Source organism: Rissa tridactyla, chromosome 7 (assembly GCF_028500815.1).
Source record: "Rissa tridactyla isolate bRisTri1 chromosome 7, bRisTri1.patW.cur.20221130, whole genome shotgun sequence".
In the NCBI taxonomy this organism is placed as follows: domain Eukaryota; kingdom Metazoa; phylum Chordata; class Aves; order Charadriiformes; family Laridae; genus Rissa; species Rissa tridactyla.
In genome coordinates, this window is record NC_071472.1 from 53699756 (window position 1) to 53722991 (window position 23236).

Below are 23236 nucleotides of genomic sequence, written 5' to 3' on the forward strand. Positions count from 1 at the left end.
AAAACCTGTGACAGATGCTGTTGTACCAATATGAAACATTGCTCATAGCGACATTTCCCTAAATTCGGGGTACAGATTACACCGATATATACATCTTTATGCTCCTATAAACTTTCCGTACTAGGGATTTTGTTATTCCACTGACAGGAGGGGGGAGTAGAAGTAGTTGTTGGGGCATCGCTCATGTACAAGCGATTTTATAAAAAAAAAAAACCACCAGAATCTCAGGAAATAATTCCACACGTGATCTTCTCTCCTGTGCTCTTCAGGAAAGTTTTAGTCATTTGGCCTTTATTTTTCTGACATTGGAGCCTTCAATATATCAATATAATCTGTATATTACCTGTGCTCTAGTCTCCATGTAACAGAAAAGTTCATGGTTTTGACAGCAAACCAGGAGTTCAACAATAGCTTTATTCAGACTTTACGCAAATGAAAAGCTTCACATTAACTAAGAGAAACAATTTCATTTGGCTATTTTGGAGGGAGGTATTTCCTTTTTAAACTATTTTTCATAGTACCAAATGGTCGGGGTTTGGGTGTGGTGTGTTTTAATGCAAAGCTGCATTGATGAAAGTTGTCAATTAAAAGAAAAAAGGGCAACGTAGGACAAGTCAGTCAAGTTTAGTTGTTTCCTATAAAGCAGTCTGATATAGTAGATAAATCTGTTACTTGGATTTCTGTAAAGTGATGTATGTTGACACAATTAAGAATAATGTCATTCAGCTAGCCTTCCCTAGGTTTCAGCTTTAACCCACTAAAGAAAATAAAGCAGCTTAAACTTACTGTTTTGCTGTCAGCAGTTCTAAACAGACAATTCCTATATTTAGAGAAGAATTTTACCATTATCATCGGGGGCAAATTCTCAGGAGAAGCCGGGGGAAGCTTGGGATCCTATCAGTGTAACATTGGTAGGGACGGTTGATCTCTGCTTCCAGATTCCTAGTCTCATACCTGTGATTCTTCTCACTTTTTAGAGCCAAGAGAAATATCTTATTTCTCCTGGAGCAGACTTTTTGAAACTGAACAAACAACTTACTGACTGCATCCTTTGACTTGGTACGAAAAATAAGTAAAGAAGACAACAATATTAGGGGCCAGGATTAAAGGTGAGACTTCGTAATGGCTTAGATGCACAGGGAGCTAGTTCCCAAAACATTGTTTTATCCAAAATTAGTTAACTTTCTGATACCACTGACCACAAGCAATACCAGCACAGACCATCTTTCTGAATTGCTTTATAATTGTTATGCAGCAGTTACTGCATGAGAAAAGAGGCATAAGGGCATTTAATCTAAAATGCTTTCTTGTAGTTGGTTTTCTCTAAGAGTTGTAACCATTTGTTTAGTGGTTCTGCCTGTTGCCTGCACTTGTTTTCACCCTCACCATCCAGGCAAGAATGTGAAATATGTAATTGGACAAAAATTAAAGGTCAGTTTAAAACTCTTCAGAAATCAAGATGTCCCTAAAGATAAGTTAAATACGAAACATCCTCTTGGGACAGAATTGCTATATGCCCTGGAAAGCTTAATACAACCTTTTCTGGGCAGGTAGTATGGGGACAAGGTGTGAACAACTGGTGAAGAACGTACCTGAGAGCCTGGTTACACTGGAACAATCCTCTTGAACGGTATAGGGAATGGTAAATCTCAGCCGTGGTCTCATCGGGACTGTGAAGCTCCTGAAGCTGTGATGCAGAGGAGTGCTTCTGCCGTCGAAACTCTGTCTTACCGTCTCATCAATGAGCCTTTCATAAGGCTTGGGTGTTTTTTTTTTAAGGCGCTCAGCCTGACTTTGTCATGGCAAACTGACCGTTTCAGCTCAAGGAGGTCTCACCAGCTAACATGTTGAAAGTCTTGGCTGCGATTTGCCCTCAAGTTCCTCTGAAAGCCGTGTAACTCTGCAGGGCTGCATTTACAGACAGAAGAGAGGCAGGAGGTAGCAGAGCTACAGACAGAAAATTATTTGTACATTTTGTCACAAGCATCTATTGCTGTCAGAAGAAAAAGTCTGGGTGATAAACCTGTCTAGGAATTTACATTGTACTCATTTCCATGGCAGCTATGGGGCTGTGTCAGACTGTGTTTGCTCAGCAGGCTTCTCTGCGCTGGGAGACGAGAGATGGAAAGATACCCCTCGCTGGGGATCACAGGGGAACGCTCCAGATACATCACTTTATCCAAACGAGGTCTTTGTGAGCATTGTTGTAGGAACTCCCTGTCATTTGTGTAAGAAGGAGGAAAATGCGGCTTTCACTGGGGTCGCAGGTTTTGTGTCTGTTGAAGTGACAGTAGAACGTGTGCATCAGAGCTACGATGGCAGCTCCAGACAGGAGTCAGTCTGACAGTTCTGCTGAGACACATGCAGCTTGTTGTAGTTCCACGCAGCTGCTGCTGAAACTGTTGGCCTGCGAGACATTAATACGTACAATTACGTGGGAACGCTTGGAAAATTTAGTTAAATGGCTCCTTCCACAGGTGCCCAACACCTTTACAGTTTGAACCAAAATGAGTGAGAGCTGCCCAGGTCACCAAACGCAGCAGCAAACAGTTGTGCTCCATGGAGGGCAGGTGGGGGCTGTCAGCCTTCCTTCTCCATTAGCGCTGGCCACGCCATGCTTTAGGACAGGGATGTGTCTTTTCCTCCCCTTTCCGAATCAGAGATGTGCTCGGCCCTGGTTTGCAGGTGCTACTCTGTAGATTTAAAAGCCTGCTCTGTCTGTCTTTTTCCTCCCATGAAGAAAAGCAGGGGCATGATAGAAAAAGGACAAAGCAGCTCTAATTTGTACATTTAGTTTTGTGTTTGGGGCTGTGGGAGAGACCCTTCTCTGCTCAGAAGAAGTCATCACAGGTTCAGTGCTGCCCATCTCTCCGGAGGGGAACCTTAGGTTACTCCACGCTGCCTTCCTGCAGAGGACTGATGTGGGAAGAGCCCTGCTCTGCCTGTTGTGTCCCTCCTCAGTGCTCTTGTATGTTCTTCTTTTCCAGACTGCAAACAGTTTAGTGCTGCTCTGGCCTTATATAGTAATTTCCTATTATTAGAAACATTTCCTTGGGATCTTTGCTTAGGGAGTAGCAGAGGGAAATCCTGTTTCCTTCATCTAACATGCAGGCAGAGCACCAGTGTTCACTCTTTCCTTATCTAGTGTCGATAGAACAAGAAGTTTTTGTTATGATATGCTTTCCAGTCTTAATCCCTTTCTAACACTAAGCCTCAGAAATGCAGAAAAAGAAACTGGAAGGAATAGGAACTGTCAGCCACTAATGTGAGCTGTAAGGCGTTGTCTGCAGCCTGTGAGTTCTGCCTCTTCTTTCTCAGCCATGTTTTTCTCTCTCGGATCTAGTCGTCCGGATGGGTTGGAAAATAAATTCTCTTTTTCATGTTGTTGAAAAATAGTGTGAATAGGGTATTCCACCTGGGTCTGCCGGGGTATTGATAGAGAACTAATGGCTGTGTTAAAAAAGAGAAACAATTATATATTAAGGAGGGATAAGTTTTTGGTTTGCGTGCAACAAGAATGTGTTTTTAAAGGAGAGGCTGGTCACTGAAAGCACAGAGATATGCACGGGCTTTGAACACTTAATTTTTCCTGTGAAAACATTTTTTCCCCTTAAAAGGAAGATGTAGGTCCTGCCACTGGGAGTGACTGTTTAGAAAGTCAGTTGGGAGGAATGCACATCAGCTGAACTGAGTCAGGCTGTTTGTATTAACAGCTCCCTCAAAACGGCTCTACTTGTGCTTGCCACAGACGCGGCAGGGGAGCTGCTTAAAAATGACTGTATCAAAGTAAAGGCAAAGCAATCAAACTGAATTAACTGTTGTTTTTAAACTCTCTGCTATTGAAGCTGGTTCGGCAATTACGGTTGGATTCAGAATGGGCAGGGTGCGTTTGTAACATCAGCGGAAGAGGCGACTGTTGCTGTAGCAGAGCCGTAGCACGGGGCAGCGGGCGAGTGGGACAGGGTGAGAGCAGCCACATGCGTGAGACAAACTGGCATCGTATTAGGGGCATCTGGTATTTATAAAGTGGGACTTTGTTCTGACGGTCACTGTCAAAGCCAGTCATCCATTTCTGTTTCACTGGTTCAGCAGAGAGCAACAACAAGGAAAATTTATCTTAATTTGTTAGATTAACCCAGTTTCGGTTTTCACTCACGTCACAGACCCAGAATTATTGTGTGTGTGCGGGAGCCATAACTAAATACGAGTGCTGCGTATGTGCTTTTTAATCTGCCATTTCTCAAACGCATCTATCATCAGAGGTATCAAAATAGTGAACAGCACTGACAGAGAAGGTGTAGCAAGGAGAGGTGTGTGTCTCCATCTTCATTTTTTTCCCTAATATTCTTATTTATTTGTGAAAGACTGAGCTTGGGAAGACGAGGTGTTTAGTGTTCTCACTGTTGAAGCTTTCTTGAAACAAACAAAACCAGTATTGACAGTTTTAGGCATTACAAAGCATAAATTAGAATCCAAAATAATAATTTAAATATTCTTTGTCTTCTGGTTTTTGAACCCTTTTGGCCACACCTATCATGTTTTTAAGCTTTTGTCTATAATCGTGCAAACGCATTCACACAGAATCGGAGAATTCGGAGAACTCGTGATGATGTCATGAAGTTTGCAGTAACGTTAAGGAACTTTACCATCTTGAGACACCTTTTGAGTGAGTATAACGGGTTTTTAATTTAACCTCTATAGGTCTGGAGTTTCATAATTGACCAGGAATGTTGTGTCTCCAGGGACCAATGTCCTATGTCCTGGCTTCTGTTCCTCACTGCTTGTTCAGGGGATAGCTGGCTACTCTCTGCATGGGGAATGAGGAGATGCATTAATACAAACAAAAAGAAGGTAAAAACCAGACAATTGTTAGCGGAGCTAATGGTAAGGGGAAGAGGTTCTGCCTCGTTATCAAGCCTGTTACAATATTTAATGTTGCTTCTTTGGCAGGGCATTGATTTATCCAGTTATTGCGCAGTGAGGTGTTCGTCCTCTGCTGGAACAGGGCTTTTTTCCTAAGCAACGGGCCAAATGTCCATCAGAACCTCCAGTTTCTGTTATAGGGTGTCTTGGGAATGTGAGGCATTTTAATTAGTTTTAGATCAGTATAGCCTGGACAGCAGGACACACGTGATAGGTTAAAGAAATTTCTATTTTTTAAGACGTTCCTCTGACCTGCGAGAGGAAGGGCTCTCAAATTCCTGGCCTGTTTGGGGTGGTTTGTTTCCCATGGTATCTTTGCCAAGTGCTTTCTAATTATGGAATGTGTGTTATTCTGTAGTTCTTTTGCAAGGCAGAAATAACGAATATTATAAAAATCCAGAAAAAAGATAATATATATATTGATAGATGAACTTGATGCATTTTGCTTTTGGAATCATGTAGATGGGATCCATATTGATTTTTTGAACAGCATAAACCCAAGCGAGCGCCTCTTACCTCCAGATTTATTTTGTGCAGTGGAATCTGTGTGACGGAGGGGAAGACCGGTTTGCTGATGGGGCTGAACTCTCTTTTTCAGCCCAGCCACTGCTTGGGGCTGTGGCTTTGCAAGTCCCGCGCTGCGCTGTGAGCCCGTCGGAGCAGGGCCGACAGGAAAGGCTTCCAGTCCCCTTGCTTTGAATGTGAAATTGTATGCAGGGAATCAGCTGCTTATCAGCAACCAGCAGAGCAATCCCAGTGCTCTAATCCCAGCTTTGTATGAGTCACTTCTAACTGGTGAGGCCTGGAAAACTTGATTCATACCTCTGCCTGTAGTTGCCTGTACTGGTGATACCGACCTAGCCAGCCGTCCTCAGCAGAAATCACAGACAAGGGCTGGGCTCTGTTGCTGGAAAGGAAGAGCCCGGTTTTATCACCTTAGTAGTCCGGGATCAACATCTTCTAAATCAAAATTACGTTGGTTATCTCTGCTTTCCGATTATTTTTTTTTTTTTTCCTTTCCCCTCCCAATTTAGGCTAACCCACACACAGCAGTGCTTTACTCACCAACAAGAGCAGGGCAGTAGTTCCACTACAGAAAAAAACCAAAACATTTTGAGTAAAGATCTTCACTGTGATTAAATAAATAAAAGGGTTCTCCCGCATGAAAAAGCCAAGGGAAATGTGTAAAAACAAAAAATAAAATCCACAAAACAACAGCAAAAAAAACCCCCACAAAAGTACTTCTGAATGCTGGGCTCATATATTCTCCTCTTACGTGGCATTTTCAGGGATGAGATGTGTTCTGAGAAGTTTTAGGAGGTGTAAACTAGGGGAAAGGTGAAGTTGTTAATGTGAAGATAACTCTGTGCTAACACATACCTTAAAATTATATCATGAGTTTTATTGACTCTGTTGTTTGGCTGCAGCTAGACTGATTTGAGAAATTATGATGGAGAACTGACATTCTCCTCCTGAAGAATTAGAGCCGCCAGGCTACAGCTCTAATTGTACTTGGAAAACTCCTGGCTCAGGGCTTGCTGTTGGGATTCAGTGATGGCTGATGCCGCTCAATTTGGGAAACGTAGCTTAGATTACCTTTGATCTTACCGGTGCTCCTGCTCTGAGCAGGGCTTTGGAGTTAACTGTGCATTTCTTTCAATGCTCTGAAATACACCAATGCTAAATCCCCCTCTGAAACGTGTCCTGAGGCTGCCTCCGTTATTAATTCACCAAACTCCTCAGTTGGCTGACGGTAAGAAGTCAATAAAATTCATGCCAAATGGTTGTGCAAGAATTGAGAAGTACCATGAATAATTTTTCCAAATGGAATCTGACGAGGGCAGAAGAGCTGGTGGCACCACGGCTCCTTTCAGAAGTGTTATTCAGGCTTCGTCACAAACCCTTGTAACTGCTGGCACCTTCTTCCTGTGAGGAATGACATCCACCGCAGCGCAGGATCTCTGGGATCGATGCCTTGGGTCAGAGCTAATTAGAGAGGAGCGCTGCACCGAACCACGGACAACATCTGCTACATCGCTTGGGTTTTAAATAGCCTCCTGTCTGAGCAGTGGCCATGCACGGTCTTGTTTTGCTTTAAAAAAGCTTTAAAATAACGCAAGTAGCTTTTTGATTTAAATCATTTTACTTTAAAGCTTGACTTTACCCTTTCTGTAATAGAATTTGAAAATAACGCATTTTGATAAGAAAAAAAAAAAAAAAGAAAACACAACAACCCTCTGTAAGCAGAGCTGACTCCAGATAGCGCCAGTCATGAAATATCAGGAGTCGAGGTTGGGAATGAGTTCATGGCTCTGCGTGTTCAGTGGTTAGAGAACCTGCCTTTTGGTGTTGTAGAACTTGGGTGATGACTGCCACGAGGGACTGCTGGAAATGGATTCCAGCAACTGAGATGCTTGTCAGGGTTGGTTCTGGGCAGATACGTAGCGCAGGGCTTACTCAGTTGTGCTGCCTGTGTTCATATCTGATCTGAGACTAATACACCTAAAAAGGCTCCTTAGCCCTTTAGGGAAAGAGAATTGGTTTATTTCCACTTTCTTCTGTTATCCTATGATCAGGAGGAAAGCCTTCCCCTCTTAAGAAAAGAAAAATCATGTCCTCCAAAAGAGTTTTATGATGACAAAAGGGCATTATTGAGTTTGCCACCTCTGTTTGCCTGCCTGTGGTAGTGAACTGGTCATGATAGCTGACATTCAGTGTGATACCTGAATTTCAGAAGTCCTTGAGCAGATGCAATAGGGAGTCTGCAGTAGTCTCTTTTCAGAAGATGATGCACAGCAGCAAAGATTATGTTCCCACTAATTTTGATAAGGTTCTTGTAGAAAATTACATGTTGTTTGGATCAGGCTGATGTTTGGCAAATGCAAATGTGGTCCCCTGCATTTAGAGCAAATGGCCTCTGAAGATTTCAGCTGGTGAGTTTGCAGTCTTAGACTGTTTGAGACCTAACTGCAGGTGCAAGTTAGGTGTTTTACCTTGTTGTGTGTGTGTGTGGTGCCCTGTATGGTGTGGATAAACCTGCGTCTCGTTTGTAGCCATTTGCCATGCTCTTGGCTAATCACAGAGTCCCATATTACAGATCATTTGGAGGGGATCCGTTAGGAGGGTGGTATGGAGGAGAAATGGGTGGCAATATTCTTTGTGCAGGTTGCGATTATCTGTGTCGGGACACATGCAGATAGAAACCCATCATCTTCGTTAGCTGCTACGAGTCAGATCAAACGGCTGATGACTTTTTTAGTCACTGATGCTTGGGAATGGAAGGTCCTCTGGCTTGGGGCAGAACTCATCTCCTTCAGGGTCTGCCTGCTCGTAATGTCAGCTGCTTGTGACCTGGAATACCTGAAGAGTGGTACACTTTGGCTGAGCCCCGTGCCAGGGCAATGTACGCTCTGTAACAGATCTATAGCTTTATTTGCTATACCTGTAATTAGTTTTAGGGTGGACACATAGCTTAGACGATTGAGGAGCAAAATAATTAATAGAATCATAGAATAATTTTAGATTGGAAGGGACCTGTGGAGAGCTCTGGTCCAACCCTGCTTCCAAGCAGGGACGATTTAGATCAGGTTGCTCAGGCATTGTCTGGTTGAGTCTTAAATATCTCTAAGGATGGAGTTTCACAACTTCTTGGGGGCCCTGTTCCAGTATTTGAGAGCACTCATTGTGGAAAATTTCCCAATACCTAACTGGAATTTTCCTTCTTCCAGCTTGCACCCATTGCCTCTTATCCTTCACTTTCCACCTAATGCTAGCAAAGCCTGTGTATACGTTTTGATGTTTGCAAATGCCCGTATCTCTGGAGGGTGGGGTGGTTTTTCACACTTACGGTGTAGCTGTGGCCATTAATTTTTTTTGTGAGAGACCAAACTTGATGGCCTCAGAGACAGCTAAATATGCTACTTCTGTTTGCAAGGGTTGGAGACGAGGGACAACAGTGGCTTGACTGTCTCCGACTAGGAAGGGTCTTACTTGGTAGTGCAGGTTACTTTGCGATGAGGACCTCAGGGAGCTCGATATAGAGCTGGTGTTAGCCAATATGCTGGGTCCTGGCAAGGGCAGACACGGCAAACTGTCTTACCCCTGCACTCTTCGTGGTCCTTCGATTTGCCGCGAGAAGCGACTACAAGTGTAATTGTAACCCTGGGGGGATTTTGCTGTGGTTGGGGGGAGCTGGGGGTGGGTTTGGGGAGCTATCTTGATGCTGCCGCTGTTTCAGTGCAGAAACATGCCGTAACGGAGCTCGTCACTGCCTGTCCTGTTTTGCTGTGGTTTTGCATGTTGGGCTCTGCACCAGGTTTTCCAGCGCCTGTGATTACTTTTCTTTCCGTTTTTCCCTGTCGTTGGGCAGCGGGGACTCCGCAGGCAGAGGACAGCTGACTTCTCTTGAGCTCTGTGCCTCCCTCTCTCCCCTCTGGGAGGGGAGGAGAATTCCTCTCCCTCTCCCTGTAAAACGCCCTCCCCAGGATGCTCCAGTAGGAGCTGGTGGGAGGGAGGGAATTCTGACTGCACCGAAAATGTCATGAAAAAAAAAAAAAAGGCAACTGACAGAAGAGAGGACTTGTCCTCAGATTCCTGCTTTTTGCAGCAGCGTAAACTAAGTCTCTGCAAGGGCTGCGGGAGCTGGCAGGAGGCAGAAATGAAGTTCAGAAGCGCGGTAAGTTTTATTCAACTGTTTTCGTGGTTTTGCAGCTTTCAGATGTGTGTCTGGGCTGAGGAGAAGGGAGATACATTTTCAAGGTTTCAGCAGGAAAAGTGAAAGGCTTCAGCCTGCTTTGCGGAAGACCCTTTCGTTGGAAAAAGGGGTTGAAATAGGATTAACAAAAGCAGGAGATTGATGTTTTGAAGAGGAAGGCAAGGTGGGAGTTGAGAAAGTGGGAAGAGAGGGGGGGAAAGCCGTGCACTGCGTTAGGGGAGAAGGGTGGAGCTTTGGCTTGGGTGGAAGGGGCATGGGGATGTGAACGTACCTACTGCCGCCGGGCTCTGCTTGCGTCCTTCCCAGGGACATGGGCTTCTTTCTCTGACCACCACCCTAGGGAAGGGCAGGAAATACCTGCTTAAGGACTCATTGCCACTCAGTTCCTCCAGGCTGCATTTGCTTTAGCAAAACTTTGTCCATGTTTTAGCGGCAACCAGAAAGCCTGGGTCTGTGTAACTGCATCGCAGGACAACCACCGGGAGCATAGAAAAACGAGTATGTGGCAAAAGATTGAGAAGACTAGGATTGTTACCTGGAAAAAGAGATGAGTAAGAGAGGAAAAAGGAAAAAAAACCAACCAAAACAATAGCGCCACAGAGAAGGCAGATCATGAGCTGTGTTGTAACATAGGAAGGGGGACATTAAGTGAAGTTAAAGGTTGCCAAAGAGATGCAAAGGTTATTTTCATACAATGCATAACTGAGCCACGGAATTCACTGACACTGGAAAATGTTGAGGTCAAGAATGAGGGAACGTTATAAAAAAGAGAGCATGTGGGCTTTTGTCTGGATAAGAATGTTCAAGGCTTTAATTGGTAAACTTACCAAATTTAGGAAGAGAAGGATTGAAAACGTCATGTCTGTAGATTTAAGCATTCTGACTGTTGAGGAAGAGTTAGCATGGGACGGGAGTATCCCGTACCTGCTCAATCTAGAGATCCGTACACGTTTTCCGGAACAGTCTGGTGTTGACCACTGTCTGAGAAAGGGTCTCGGCGATGAAGGGGAGCACAGAGCTTCTGGAGGACCTGCCTGGTTCCTCCCTGTGGCAGCACATTTGAAGGTGGAGATGATGGTGCTGGAGAGGCTTGTGCTTGGATTGCTATTGGCGTGGAGGACTGCAGGAGCCAGCAAACCTCTGCACAGCGGTGGATGTAGAGAAAGGGTTCTAGGTGTGTGACGTGAGTGTGTGATAAGCAGCGGTGTTGTCTAGGGCGGTGCTTGATATTCTCCGAGAGAATATGTGGGTGTGGAAGTGCCCTTCACATGCCCTGGGATTGCGCTGGAGCACTTGTTCTGTTTGGAAAGTTTTACTACCTTTGAAAGACATAATGGTCTGAAATGGTTGTGTGGGGTGTGTGGAATCCAGCGGAGAAGGTGGGAACGTCTGGTGTGGGGAAGGCCAGAGCGCTGCAAGGGCATAAGAGTGTGAGACCCGTGGTGTTTGCAGGGAGAGAGGCAAAAGGATGTGTGCGTTTAGGGGGAAATAGAGCAGCAGTCGTCAAAAAACAGTGAAGAAGAGCACAGGGTCAGCACCCCCCTGGTGGGGGAGCAAGTGTATGCCATGAGTCCTATCTGTAGGGCAGCGTTTGAATTCCTGCTCCCTTCTCACCTGCTCGGTGGTCTGGTCTGGAAGTCAATGGCAAAACTTCCTCGGAAGGGCAGTGATCCGAGTTTTTGCTTTTTTATGCCACCTGTCTGTCTGCTGGAGCTACTGTGGGATGTACAGGCTTGTGACCTGCGGTCGCAGGTAGTCCTGCTATGTATGTGATCAGCAACATCTTTTAATGAGCAACAGCTTGTGACATCTGGTCAGGAGCAAAAATGTCAGCTCCCTAAATATAGAAATTCAGTGTATTTACTTTTCCAGCCTCGGCGATCTTTCTGGTTTGCCTAGTTCAATTTCTTACTGCTGTTTTATACTTAGCTTGCTGATTGAAATACAGCATCCCCTCTTAGGGCTAAACATTTTTCTTCTCCTTCAAATCTGTTCTTCTAACTACTTTTTCTTTTCACTACTAATTGCTGCTTCTTTTTTGTAATTTACTTCCCACTGCCTATCCCCCCCCCCCCAAAAAAAAAAGTAAAGTCTAAAAATTATAATTACGTTATAAACATTGAACAAATGATATTACCTGCTTGCCGTGCAAATCTCCATGGCTTTCTTTGGTTCCTGGTCTGTCATAATTTGCATTTCTAATTGACATTTGAGCTCCTCAGGTATGGATTCTTACTATCCTAAATGTTGCAAGTGTCAAATGTCATTGATTAATATATTAAGAGTCGTAATTACTTGCAGCAACATCCACACCCTGGATTGTTGTTTTTCAAAAGATTAAATTTTTGCTTTCACAGTTCCAACTCCCCACGACCTACATGCATTAATAGATACTTAAAATAATGCACAGAGTGTGATACATTGCTCACATTTCCCATTCTGCTTGCATTTTAGGGTGGGAGATTAAATGTCTCTGTAGCTTGGAAAATGAGGGAGGCAGAACTTTAAGGTCTAGGCAATTTGCTAGTGGGGACAGCAAATCTTTGTCAGAGCAGAATAAGCTTGCTTACCCTGTATTTCCGATTATTTTATGTTTTAATGTATTCCAGTCTGTCCCTACTTAAAATATGGAAGGCTTCAAAAATACATTTTTTTACAGAAATTAGGCAAGGAAGTGGCAATTCTTTCTCTTTCGTATAATTTTTTAATAGCGTATCCTATAGTTAAATCCATTCATCATGTGCTTTAGGATCGGGAGGGAAGTTTCAGAGAGGGAGAACCAGGTTCTGAGCATGGGCAAGTGCTCCCTGACTCCAGACATTCCTTTGTTGGCGATGTATTGCTCTAAAAGAAGCAAGAATAAAAACTGATTCTGCTATAAATGGTCCTCGAGTGGCCGCTGCTGACATGGTATCTTTTTTTGCAAGTTGAAGTTGCTCCTTTTAACTCTACTGGTCTGCGTCATCTGAGTTGTTATCTGGCGTTGATCCCGTTTGATCTGACAGCTCTGATTTTTCTTAGGGCAGCTTACCACCTTCTGTGCTCTTCATTGGGCTAACATAATTAAAAGCAAAATAAAACATTTTTTTTATTTTGTTATTACATTTTTTCATTAAGCAAGTCCAATAAGTGAGATTTGGGTTGTATAGATTATTGTCTGAGCTCAGATGGCTTCAGAAAGCGTGGGGTTGGTTGCAGAGGAGTTTTTACGTGAGATACGGAGTTGCCTCTCAGGGAACCCTCTTTCCAACCCAGCTGTCGACCAACAGAGTTTTCTGTGTCCAAAATGTGCAGTTAACTTTCACTGTGGTGAAAGGGAGGAGGATCTGAAGTGGCTACACTTTAATCTGTCAGGGATTCGCTGGCAGGCGGCAAGTGCTTGACTTAAGATCCCTTGGTCCGCGTCCACCTCAGTTGTTTTCATTATTGCTTTCTCCACGTAGAAAGAAAGAAGAGCTATCCCGTTCTGCACCTCAGGAATCGACGCCCTGAATAAAATAGTTGATTTTTGTCTGCTCTACTGTCTAGCCCACGCCGTGTCCAAACCCTTTCCCAGGCTATAGAGTGGAGTAGAAATCAGAGGATTTTTTTTTTTTTTTTTTTTTTTTTCTCCCTTCCTGCAGCTTTGGCATGGCAGGGAAGAATGTCTCGCTGTCCAGGAGACAAATGTGTTTTAACTGCCACCTCCCCACAAGAAGTTCGTTCTTGGTTCAGACTTCTTATTGTCTTCCAGAATCTAATCTGAATTTTCCTTCCCTCTCACATTTGGTTCTTGCCTGTTCTTCCGTTCCCGGCTTTGTAACTATTTCTGGAACCCGCAGATCAATCATCTTTCACTTGATACCAAGATAAAGATGCCTGCCTCTTTCCATAAGGCACCCGCTTCCTGCCGTCGCTTAGTGCAAGTCTCCTGGTCTACGGATGGATACTGGCTAATCCGTAAAAATGCATTGTCGGAGGAAAATATTGAAACATAAATTTTTAGATGTCGAGGCAGAAATCTTGTTTACGTTGTGTGACTTTTCTTTCTAAATCAGGTGATTATAAAGTTTCCCTATTCCGTGTAAGACCATTCGCTTTGGGAGTTCCAGGTGGTTTCACAAGCATCGCTCACGGATGCTCCGGGAAGGTGTGAGTTGCCAGAGCTGCCCATTCTCTCAGCGATCAGCAGCACTTGTGTGTCTGGAACTGCTGTGCCAACACTGACCACTCCGGTACCCCTCGGGGAACACCAAGGCTGGGAAATTCCTGTGTAAAAGACTCCTTCCTACACACATGCTGTGCTGTGGGGTATTGCGTGGCCATAGACCAGCCGGTGGACAAAGCCATGGCAGGAGTTTCTTGCTCAGTTCACATCAGCCCTGAACTCCCGTGCTGATGGCAGAATTGCCCTCCATCTTCCATCACAAAAGAAGATTTCCCCGATGCGCTCGGACTGAGCGACTCAAGTATTTTGGATTTTGTCGTGCAGAGCAAAAGGTCTCGGTTTTCATTTTTGAGGTGTGTTTTAGATCTCCAAGTCCTAAGCAGAGGAAAGTCTTTATCAGACTTTGGCATTTAGCGTCATTTAAAAGAAAAATATTTGTTTACACCTTCACAATACCATGTCAGAGACTCACTAGTTCAGTTTAGGAAACTCTCCGGTATAGTCTTGAGTGCTTTTGTACTCCCAGGAGCTCTTTGTGAAGGGTATTTTCTGGTCTTGTTGACTCTGTTGTATGAATACAAAGAAAAGCTGGAACCTCAGCCAATGTAAACCTGGCTCTGCAGGCTGCAGTCAGCGGCACCAGTTTACACCAGCTGAAAGGCTTTCCCAAAATTTAATCACAAGGAAGAAAAAGGCATGTGGAAGTGGTACCGCTGTGGTAATTGCACTGGCTTGGTCCCCACCATTCAGGAGTGACGGCTTTTCCTTTCCTGGCGGTGAGCCACTGTTGTGCTCACGGCTCTGGAGAAGAGATTAAAAGCAAAGAGCGGGTTAAAATAGTGTGGGAATAAGTCCCTTGGAACTGCACCTTGGGGTGGGATTGAGAAACGCCGTGGCAAAAATCAGCCTGGGCTCTCTCAAGCAGGAGTGACCTTTAGGACGGTGATTTTTAGCATGGGATGAGAGACCGGTGTGAGAGAAGGCGCAGGCACTCCTAAGCCTATAGGCACCAAGATCAGATGGAGATTGCTCAGATTTTTGTAATTCCCAGTTTGCAGCCTGTGCTGGGTGTGGTGTTAGCATGGTATATCCTACAGAGGTTGGGATCCTGAGCACGGTCCTTCTCCTGATTCCTATGGGCAGGGTGAGCTAACCTGTCTACCTGTTCCTGTCAGAAGGACACCTTTCCTCCTTGCCCTGCATCCGACGCCCACCTTGATCCCATGGTAAGGTGATTCAGCTCCTTACGCTGGCAGAACAATACCAGCCGCTTTTTTTTTACCTGCTCATTGTTTTGCTGGCTTAGTGAGTTGCATCGGTTCAGTTTAGAGACAGGTAATTTCTCGTGTTAACTCATGCCGGGAAGGCACATCCAGAGGAGGGATGCGTTCTGGTTTGGTGGTGGTGGGCCCTTAGGCTGCACCTGCCTCTTAGGTGGTAGTTGCACAAGCACTTAGAAAAGGCAGGAACTGGCCCAGCTGCTGAAATACTTGCCCCTGCCCATCTCCACTGTGGCTGAGCCACCAAATCTGTCACCCATTGCGAGCGATGATGTGTGGAACCAGTGTAGGAAAATGACCTGGATTAAAATAATAAAAAAAAAAAAAAAAAAAAACAAAAAAAACCCCCCAGAGTTAGTTTTAGTCCATGTCAGATTTCCAGTTTATTCTTCTAGTTTATTGCACAAGTGCTAGAGCCCAAGGGCGCAGCAGCAGAGAGGGCAGGTGAGATGGCATGTTGCCTGTGTTCTCGGCATCGGAACAGCTCATCATCTGCTCCGTTCTCTTAGCGGCCTCAAGGAAAACTCATTTTCACAAAGACGGGTCTAATCGGACCCTCACGGCCTGTATTCTCCTAATTATCTGGAATACATGCCCCCTGCCGCGGGGCTTTTGGAGTTGTCCGAGCTGATCTCGAGCATAGCACCGAGCAGGGGCTGCTGTAAATGAACCGTACAGCAGCCGGAGGCGTTTTGGCAGAGATACATCTGTCCACTGCAAAGACGCTAAGGGAGCCACTCCTGTCCACAGGCAATGCTCTAATGGTTAATTAGCTGCACTGGAACATATTTAACCCCCCAGACTGCATTTTCTAGCGTTAATTTACAGCCACCGGATTCGATGTCTGCCTGCTAACACAAAATAACTAACATTGTAGTTATTTTAATTTATTCAGTGCCTTAATGTCACACTCATCATTCAATAGGAAGATATGATCATCATTGCGATTTTTTTTTTTTTCTAAATACTGTTGTCTTTCCCCGCTTTCTTCCTTCTGCATTACTTTTCTGTTTCCGTTTTGCAAAAAGTATTTATTTCCACCTCCTTTTACGTTGCATCTGTTGAAGTTATTGGCAGTCAAATAGTTAATGTTGACATTTTAAGTTGGTGGTGGACTTGGACGTAAGCAATAAAGCAAAGGAGCAAACGCTGGCACAGAGGAACACACATTGCTCGGCTGCGGTTTATGACTGATGTTTATATTTGCATTGAACTTAGGCTTGGGAGGGTCCAACACTGCGATTAAAGTTTATATTCTGGAGAATCCAACAGCATCAGGTCGACTAGGTAACCTGGTCACATTTAATTATGGCTGAAAAGTTGCATTTAGGTGTGGGGTTTTTTGGTTGGTTGGTTGGTTTTTTTTTTTTATTTTTAAAGCGACTGAAAATTCCAGGTAGTTACGTTGTTCTCACGGAGAGAGTTTGTGGCTGAATGAGAAGAAAAAAGCGTGGGGGAAACTGAAAGCTACTTAGCCTTAAATGCCAGTCCCAGAGGAGGTGGCCGAAGTGCAATTTTCTGGGTTGTAAGTAGGATATAGATTGCTTCTTCCAGAGGCTGGATGTGTACAGCTGGGAGCAGCTTGTCCTGAGCGGGAGGGAGTGGCTGATGAAAGAGCTGCTGAAATTGCTAAGTGACGTTTTCTGTGAAAGTCTTTAGGATTATATAAACTTGGATTAACCGTGCGAGGGTGGAAGTTTCTCCTCGGTCATTTTTGAGGCAGCTGTGTTTTAAAACTGTTTTCATAAACTTACCCACTTGAAAACTAGTTATTTTCTTTTGGGTTTTTTTTTTTGGCCTTTGTTCCCATTACCTTGTCCAAAACCTGCTCGAGAATTGCACTGTTCTGATAGAAGGATTCTGATTTCTAGAGTTTATTTCTATGTGATTTATCTCTGTTTCCTTTGCCCGTGTCGTCCTGTATCTCACCACCTTCCTTCTCCAGGGCTTATCCCTTTCCTCTTCACCTCGGTTGGCAAAGAGGGTAGAAGAAGCCAAGAAAGCATTTTGCCGAAGATGTGGAGGAATTGGTTTGGAAAGTTTTGGGCATTTTAAAAAAAATTACTTATGAAAGTATCTGCATAATTCCTCCCAAACTGGATCTTTCAAAGCTTAGAAATCAGGCCTTCCAGACCATAAGACTAATTAAAAAAAAAAAATAAATAAAAAGGGAGATTAAAACGATATTTCGTTGTGGTGTTTGAGCCATTAGAGTGGATCGGGATTGGAGATTTTCCTAGTACCAAGTTGTAGGAGCTAATTTTTCTTTCTGAAAGCTGCTAGTTTCATTGGATGACTTATGCCCAGGCACTGGGCTGTTGGGAAGGAAGCCAATTGTAACTTGCAAAATAGGCAAAACTACCCTTGTAAATGATTGGTAAGTCTAAGCATCTGCAGACTGAGGGAATTTGCACCCGTTTGGGCCCAAATTTATACTTCAGTGGGTCTTACCTTGATTACTACTTAACAAAACTTTAGCTAAATTTTCTTCTGACCAAGGTTGGTTTTATTTTTTTTTTTTTTTTTTTACTTTTCCCCTGCACACCATCAGTCCCAGTGCTCTGACCACTATTATATCTTGAGAAGGAGCAGAGAGGAACTACCTGACAACGTGAGTCGGCAAAAATCGTCCCCATCGTTGTGCAGGGATTTGGGGCTGGAGGACAGCGTGGCGGCAGGGAGTCCGGCGTCCCCGGTTTGTGACGCTGCTACAGGAGAGGGTGCCTGGGCTTCGCTGTTAGTGCCTGAGCCCGCTTGGGAACGAGCTCCGGCAGTGTTTGTGCCGGTGATGGTGGCACCCCAGAACCAAAAACAGATTCTCTGAAATGCATTAGTGCGTTAGGGAAGTGATTTAGGAGAAGGGTGCCCGCTGTGAGGAGTTTGCAAAGTAATTTAAGAATATGATAAGGAAACGCAGACAGATGTGAGGCAATTTGTTTAGTACCTTCTATCTCCCGTCTATGATTTCTGTAGCGTCTCTCGTCGTCTCTGCCTTCTCCATCATCTGTCCATTGGGTAGAAATTTTCCCTGCAAGTGGCGACTGAGTCACTTGGTGCACGTTTCCTCTCCCGCTTTTAGTACGTGAGGTAGCAGTAAGAAGTCAGCAGACCTGTGTTTTCCAAAGATGGTTGTGTCTGAGCCGCATCACGTTGAAAATGTAACCTTTAAAAAGAGGGTCGGGGAATAGAAGTTGCTTGATGCGTGGGACAGATGTTAGTGTCACAGTCTAAATTAGCAACGGTGGCATGGGATGTGGAAATGCCCATTTCTCATTCGTTCTGAAGTTTCCCAGAATTTTCCCATTGGGTATCTTGCTAAAGCTTTTAAATTGGTCAGCAATGTGAAGCTGTTTGCTCATGAGATGAATCATCATTAGTCATAAAAGATTCCTTACCTCGAAACGACTTCCCGTTATGAAATGAGGGAGAAAAGCAGAGAGGAGGACACATTTCAGTCTCACTCCTGCTAAAGGACGCCTGGGAAAGGAAATCCAAGTTTTATTCATTTCATGAAATGCTTGTTTCATTGATTGATTCCTCTAAAGTGATTGGAAACTTAGCAGTAGCTTTTCCCTAATGCTGGCTTGTCTTCCATCAAAGCAATTAGTATAAACCAACGGATAAAGTGTTAGTATACATCGACGAGCATTTTCAACAGTAGTGGGATTATTCTAATATCCTCTCCTGGTTATAGGTTGTCCATGGGTAATTGTGGTTAATCGTTCTTGTATGGAGGCAGCGAGCTGCGGACAAATACACAGATATCCCAACTTTCCTCTGCTTTTGGTTGCAGGGAGCGGGGACTAACGGTATTCGGCTGACCATGGAGAGTGCTCTGACGGCCCGCGACCGTGTCGGGGTGCAGGATTTTGTCCTGCTTGAGAACTTCACCAGTGAAGCAGCGTTCATTGAAAACCTGCGTAAGCGCTTCAAGGAGAACCTGATCTATGTGAGTAGCAGAGTCGACAGACGTCGAAGTGTTCCTCAGTGACCTGAATTCGGGCGTTTCCTACAGAAGCCATGCCACAGCTTTGCTCTGCAGTTGGAGGGATTTGGAGATGGTGGTATCAGCTTTAACAGCCCATGGTTGCTTGTGCCAGAACCAGTCTGGGATGCTGTCACGTTAACAGATGTAGGGACTCGTTGCAGTGCTCCAGTTGAGCTCTGCTGGCATTTACGGGTCTTGTCAGCTCTGAACATCCAACTCACACCACATTCTTCCATTTCGTGAATTCACTCTGGTGGGCTTTCAGCAGCCCCAGGCTTGAACTTGATCCTAAATGGTGTATCAGAAATAATCCAGTATTTGTGCTTGTTAGAAGCACTAAAACCGTTTGCCAGGGTAACATGTCTAGCGTAACTCCCGCAATGTCATTCTCGCTGCGCTAGGAGGTCACTTCTCCAGCCCCCTTGGCCTCTTTCAAAGCCCTCAGCAGCATCCCCAGTGCACCGGGGCAGGCGGCCCTGCCCTTGTCAACAACATCGCGCCTTCAGAGCGGTCTGGGCTCTCGGAGAATCCGCTGCCAGACCTTCTGTAACCTCTCTACTTTGTGTTCTCTTTTCCAGACATACATTGGCTCAGTTCTGGTGTCTGTTAATCCATACAAGGAACTGGAAATCTACACTAAACAGAACATGGAGCGATACCGTGGTGTCAGCTTCTATGAAGTTTCTCCTCACCTGTGAGTGGCCTGTGGGTAAACAGTGCGGTTTGTGCCGTTCCCACGCAGGCGTGTACAATAATGACATGTGAAAACAAGCAAATAGGACTTTTCCTTGTCCCAGATGCAGCACTAAAACTCATAGGGATATAAAGGATCCTTCGGAGGGTGTGGTGTACAGCTCTTTCTATTCCTGTTCCTCTCTCCAAAGAGGATGAGTTGCCTTTGCGAGAGCGGTATTTGGAAAGGGAGTTGGTTCCTTCCTGGCTGGAGGAACAGAGCTGCTTACCCAGCCCTGGCAGGACCGGAGTTCATTGTTCCAGGGTTACTTGGGGTCTGCGTGGCCGGGCTGCGAGTTTCCCCCGCTGCTGCGTCGCTCGTTCAGCACAGGGCTAACCGGGGGAAAGAGCGTGTCTGTATGTGCGGGGGTTTCTTTCCTACCTCTGCTGTTACTGCCCGACCAATATTTATCTGGTATTTCCCTTGTTGCTAAGATACCGTCAGCCTGTTGGAACACGGAATGTATTTATTTACATGGTCTGGCCTGGTGAGCATTCCCAATTTCCCATTAAAAAAAAAAATAAAAAAAAGTTTGAGGTTTAAAGTTATTTTTGAAAGCATTTGAATTTTTTTGTCGGACTGAAAGAGAAAGATGACTAAGAGCTGAGGACATTTGGCTCCAAAATGTTTTCTTTCAGGACGAAGGGCCAAATTCTGAGCACCTCTTGGAGGTTTTTTTGTGGTGTTTTTTTTTTTTTCTTTTCTTTTTTTTTTTTAAGAGGTCTTGGAAGAGTAAATGATATTATTTTTGAGTGAAATATTTGGGTTGTTTCTTATTACTGGCACGTAGCCCGGGAGAGTAAGCAAAGCAGAATGCGCTGCAAGCACAGAGAGGGAGAGAAACACCATCACTTGGGAACGTCTGAGCACTTGAAGTTGTATTTTTTTAATGATAGAAATGTGATTATTGTAGTGTTTCAGACTTTTTGCTGGACCTATATGGGGGACTGTTGAACTTGAAAAATCCTGCATTCAAACCTGCTAAGCTCTCCCCTTGATGCAGATGTGTACCAATGAGTCCTGTGTCCGGTTCTGGGCTCCCCGGTTGAAGAAGGCCAGGGAACTGCTGGAGAGGGGACAGCAAAGGGCTACCGAGGTGCTGAGGGGACTGGAACACCTCTCTGATGGAGAAAGGCTGAGGGATTTGGGTCTCTTCGGTCTGGAAAAAAGACAGCTGAGGGGGGATCTTACCAACGCTTATAAATACTGGAAGGGGGGGTGTCAGGAGGACGGGGCCAGGCTCTTTTCAGTGGTGCCCGGGGACAGGACAAGGGGTAACGGGCACAAACTTGACCATGGGAAGTTCCATCTCAACATGAGGAGGAACTTCTTTACCCTGAGGGTGGCAGAGCCCTGGCACAGGCTGCCCAGAGAGGTGGGGGAGTCTCTGTCTCTGGAGACATCCCAAACCCGCCTGGACGCGTTCCTGTGCCACCTGCTCTGGGTGACCCTGCTCTGGCAGGGGGTTGGGCTAGGAGTTCTCCGGAGGGCCCTTCCGACCCCCGCCGTTCTGTGGTTCTGTGTAAATGCATCGTGTCTCTGTGCAGGTGCCCCGACTAAAGAGATCTGCCCCGAGAAAGTGACTGGCAGTGGCTTAAATCAGCGCCGGGCAGTTCTGGTGAAGCAGCCGAGGGTGCAGGGGCAGCAGCTCTTCACTCCGCTCTCAGCTCTCACTGTCCAACTGTTGTTGCCCCGTAGGTTCCATTCAGTCCTGCCTTCACCTGGCCTGGACGCAGCCACTTCTGCCCGTGATCAGGGCACTCTCAAGGGCTGCTTTGTCCTTTGGTGAGAATTTTGTGATTCTCTGGAAAATCACTGGGGCTGTGGCTGCTTTTATATTTGTGTAGGAGGTACAGGACTGAGCACGATGGCAATGATCACGCATAATGTGTAGCACTGTCAGCTCTGCTTTAATTCCTGTATGTGCTACACAAAGTGACTTAAATCACAAAGTAGCTGATTATTTCTTAGGCAGTTCTCTTGTTTTAAATAGTCCCATAAGAAACTGTAAAACCTGCAGCTCGTGAGAACTGCACCGAATACCGGTGCTGCTCCAACTGGGAAAACAGTATTTTTTTGTTAACTGTTTTTAGTGTCCCATTAAAAGACATTACATTATTTGATTATTTACATTACATTATTTGGTTATTTATGCATTTAAAAATATTCTGAGGAGCACTGAATTGCTCTTTAGTGTAGTACTCTCTGCTTCTCTTTTTACAGTATTTCAGGTGTCTCTTTTCCTCTTTCTCTTATTCTAAACTCATTCTAGAAAGCCAAAATACTTCAAGATTGCTATTCCAGTGTCACGATAGTTTAAGGCTAGACCCAAGCGCTGGGTTCTCTGGGAAGTGCGTCACACGTAGTCACTTAAAGGAGAAAAGTTATCCCTATGGGCTTGAAACGCAGCACACTTCCCAGAGTGATCTGTCACATCCTGTCCTATTTATAGCCGGGGGATTCAGAGATGGTGACTACAAATGGGACCATAAACATCTTTAAGTAAAGTGATCCTGTATGTGGTGTGCATGACCGCCAGCTTCCTGCGGTACTATAAAACCCCCCAATAAAGGCACGCAGTCTGGAGGGAGTTCTTTAAATTAAATTTACATTTATTCAACTGTTCAAAATACTCCAGAGACAGAATTTGGATGGGGAGAGAAGGACTGGATGACTTTAGTGGGGTAAGTGTGCAGTTGTGTTGCTAGGTAGCTCATTGGTGTTGCCTTAGCACCGAGTATTAATAGACTTGAGAAGGCCACGGCTGTTATTTTGGTGTGATTATTTGTAATTAATTTCACAGCATGAGCATTTAGAAAAAAAAAAAAAAGGGGGAGGGGAAAAAAAAAAGGAAAACTAGTTAAAGGTTGTCAAGTGTATGAAGGCAGGATATCTGCTTCATCACCACATGGAAGACAGCTGAAAATATTGTTATGGAGGTCTCATATGAGCGCATTATGAAGGGCTAATGCTGCTCTTTTCTCTTACTCTCTTCCATCGCCCCTATCTGCTCCTTCTCCTCTCGCTCCGGAAGCAGGTACCACTATTGTCAGACTCATCCTCACGCTCTCTGGTGGTGTAAAAGCGTGTGCGATTCTTGTTATGAGACCCCGTCTGGCCTGTTGCAGGGAGGAAAAGAGAAGAGAAAGAAAAAGCAGCAAAGGAAGAGCGGGGCTCCGGCGCCAGCAGCGGCAAACCCTGGCTGCACGCAGGCGGGAGGAACCCTCGAGTGTTTTGGGTAGCATTTGCCCTAAGTTGGATGGAAGCTTATGGAGCCTGCAGGATGCTTATTAGTCTGTGCTGGCTTATCCAATTCTTCCTGCCATCCGAGAGAAGCTGTGAGAGGTTGGGCTGTTGTGGAGCCACCCAGATAGCAAAGTGTAGTTGTGACCTTCCGAGCGTATCGTCACTTAATAGATAAATTGGTATAAAGATCAATGGAAAACGAGAT

At 45.0% G+C, this 23236-nt stretch overlaps 1 protein-coding gene across 3 annotated transcripts in view; it reads left to right on the forward strand.

The window, feature by feature from the left end:
* MYO1C (myosin IC) overlaps positions 1-23236 on the forward strand; it is a 57938-nt gene that overhangs the window by 16640 nt on the left and 18062 nt on the right. For 2 of the 3 annotated variants that reach the window (XM_054209963.1, XM_054209964.1), the window contains exons 2-3: positions 18858-19013; positions 19631-19746. In XM_054209963.1, coding sequence (XP_054065938.1) covers positions 18858-19013; positions 19631-19746 — 272 coding nt within the window. Of the gene's footprint in view, positions 1-9326; positions 9599-18857; positions 19014-19630; positions 19747-23236 lie in introns of those variants that run through there. The other variant, XM_054209962.1, reaches the window with a different exon arrangement.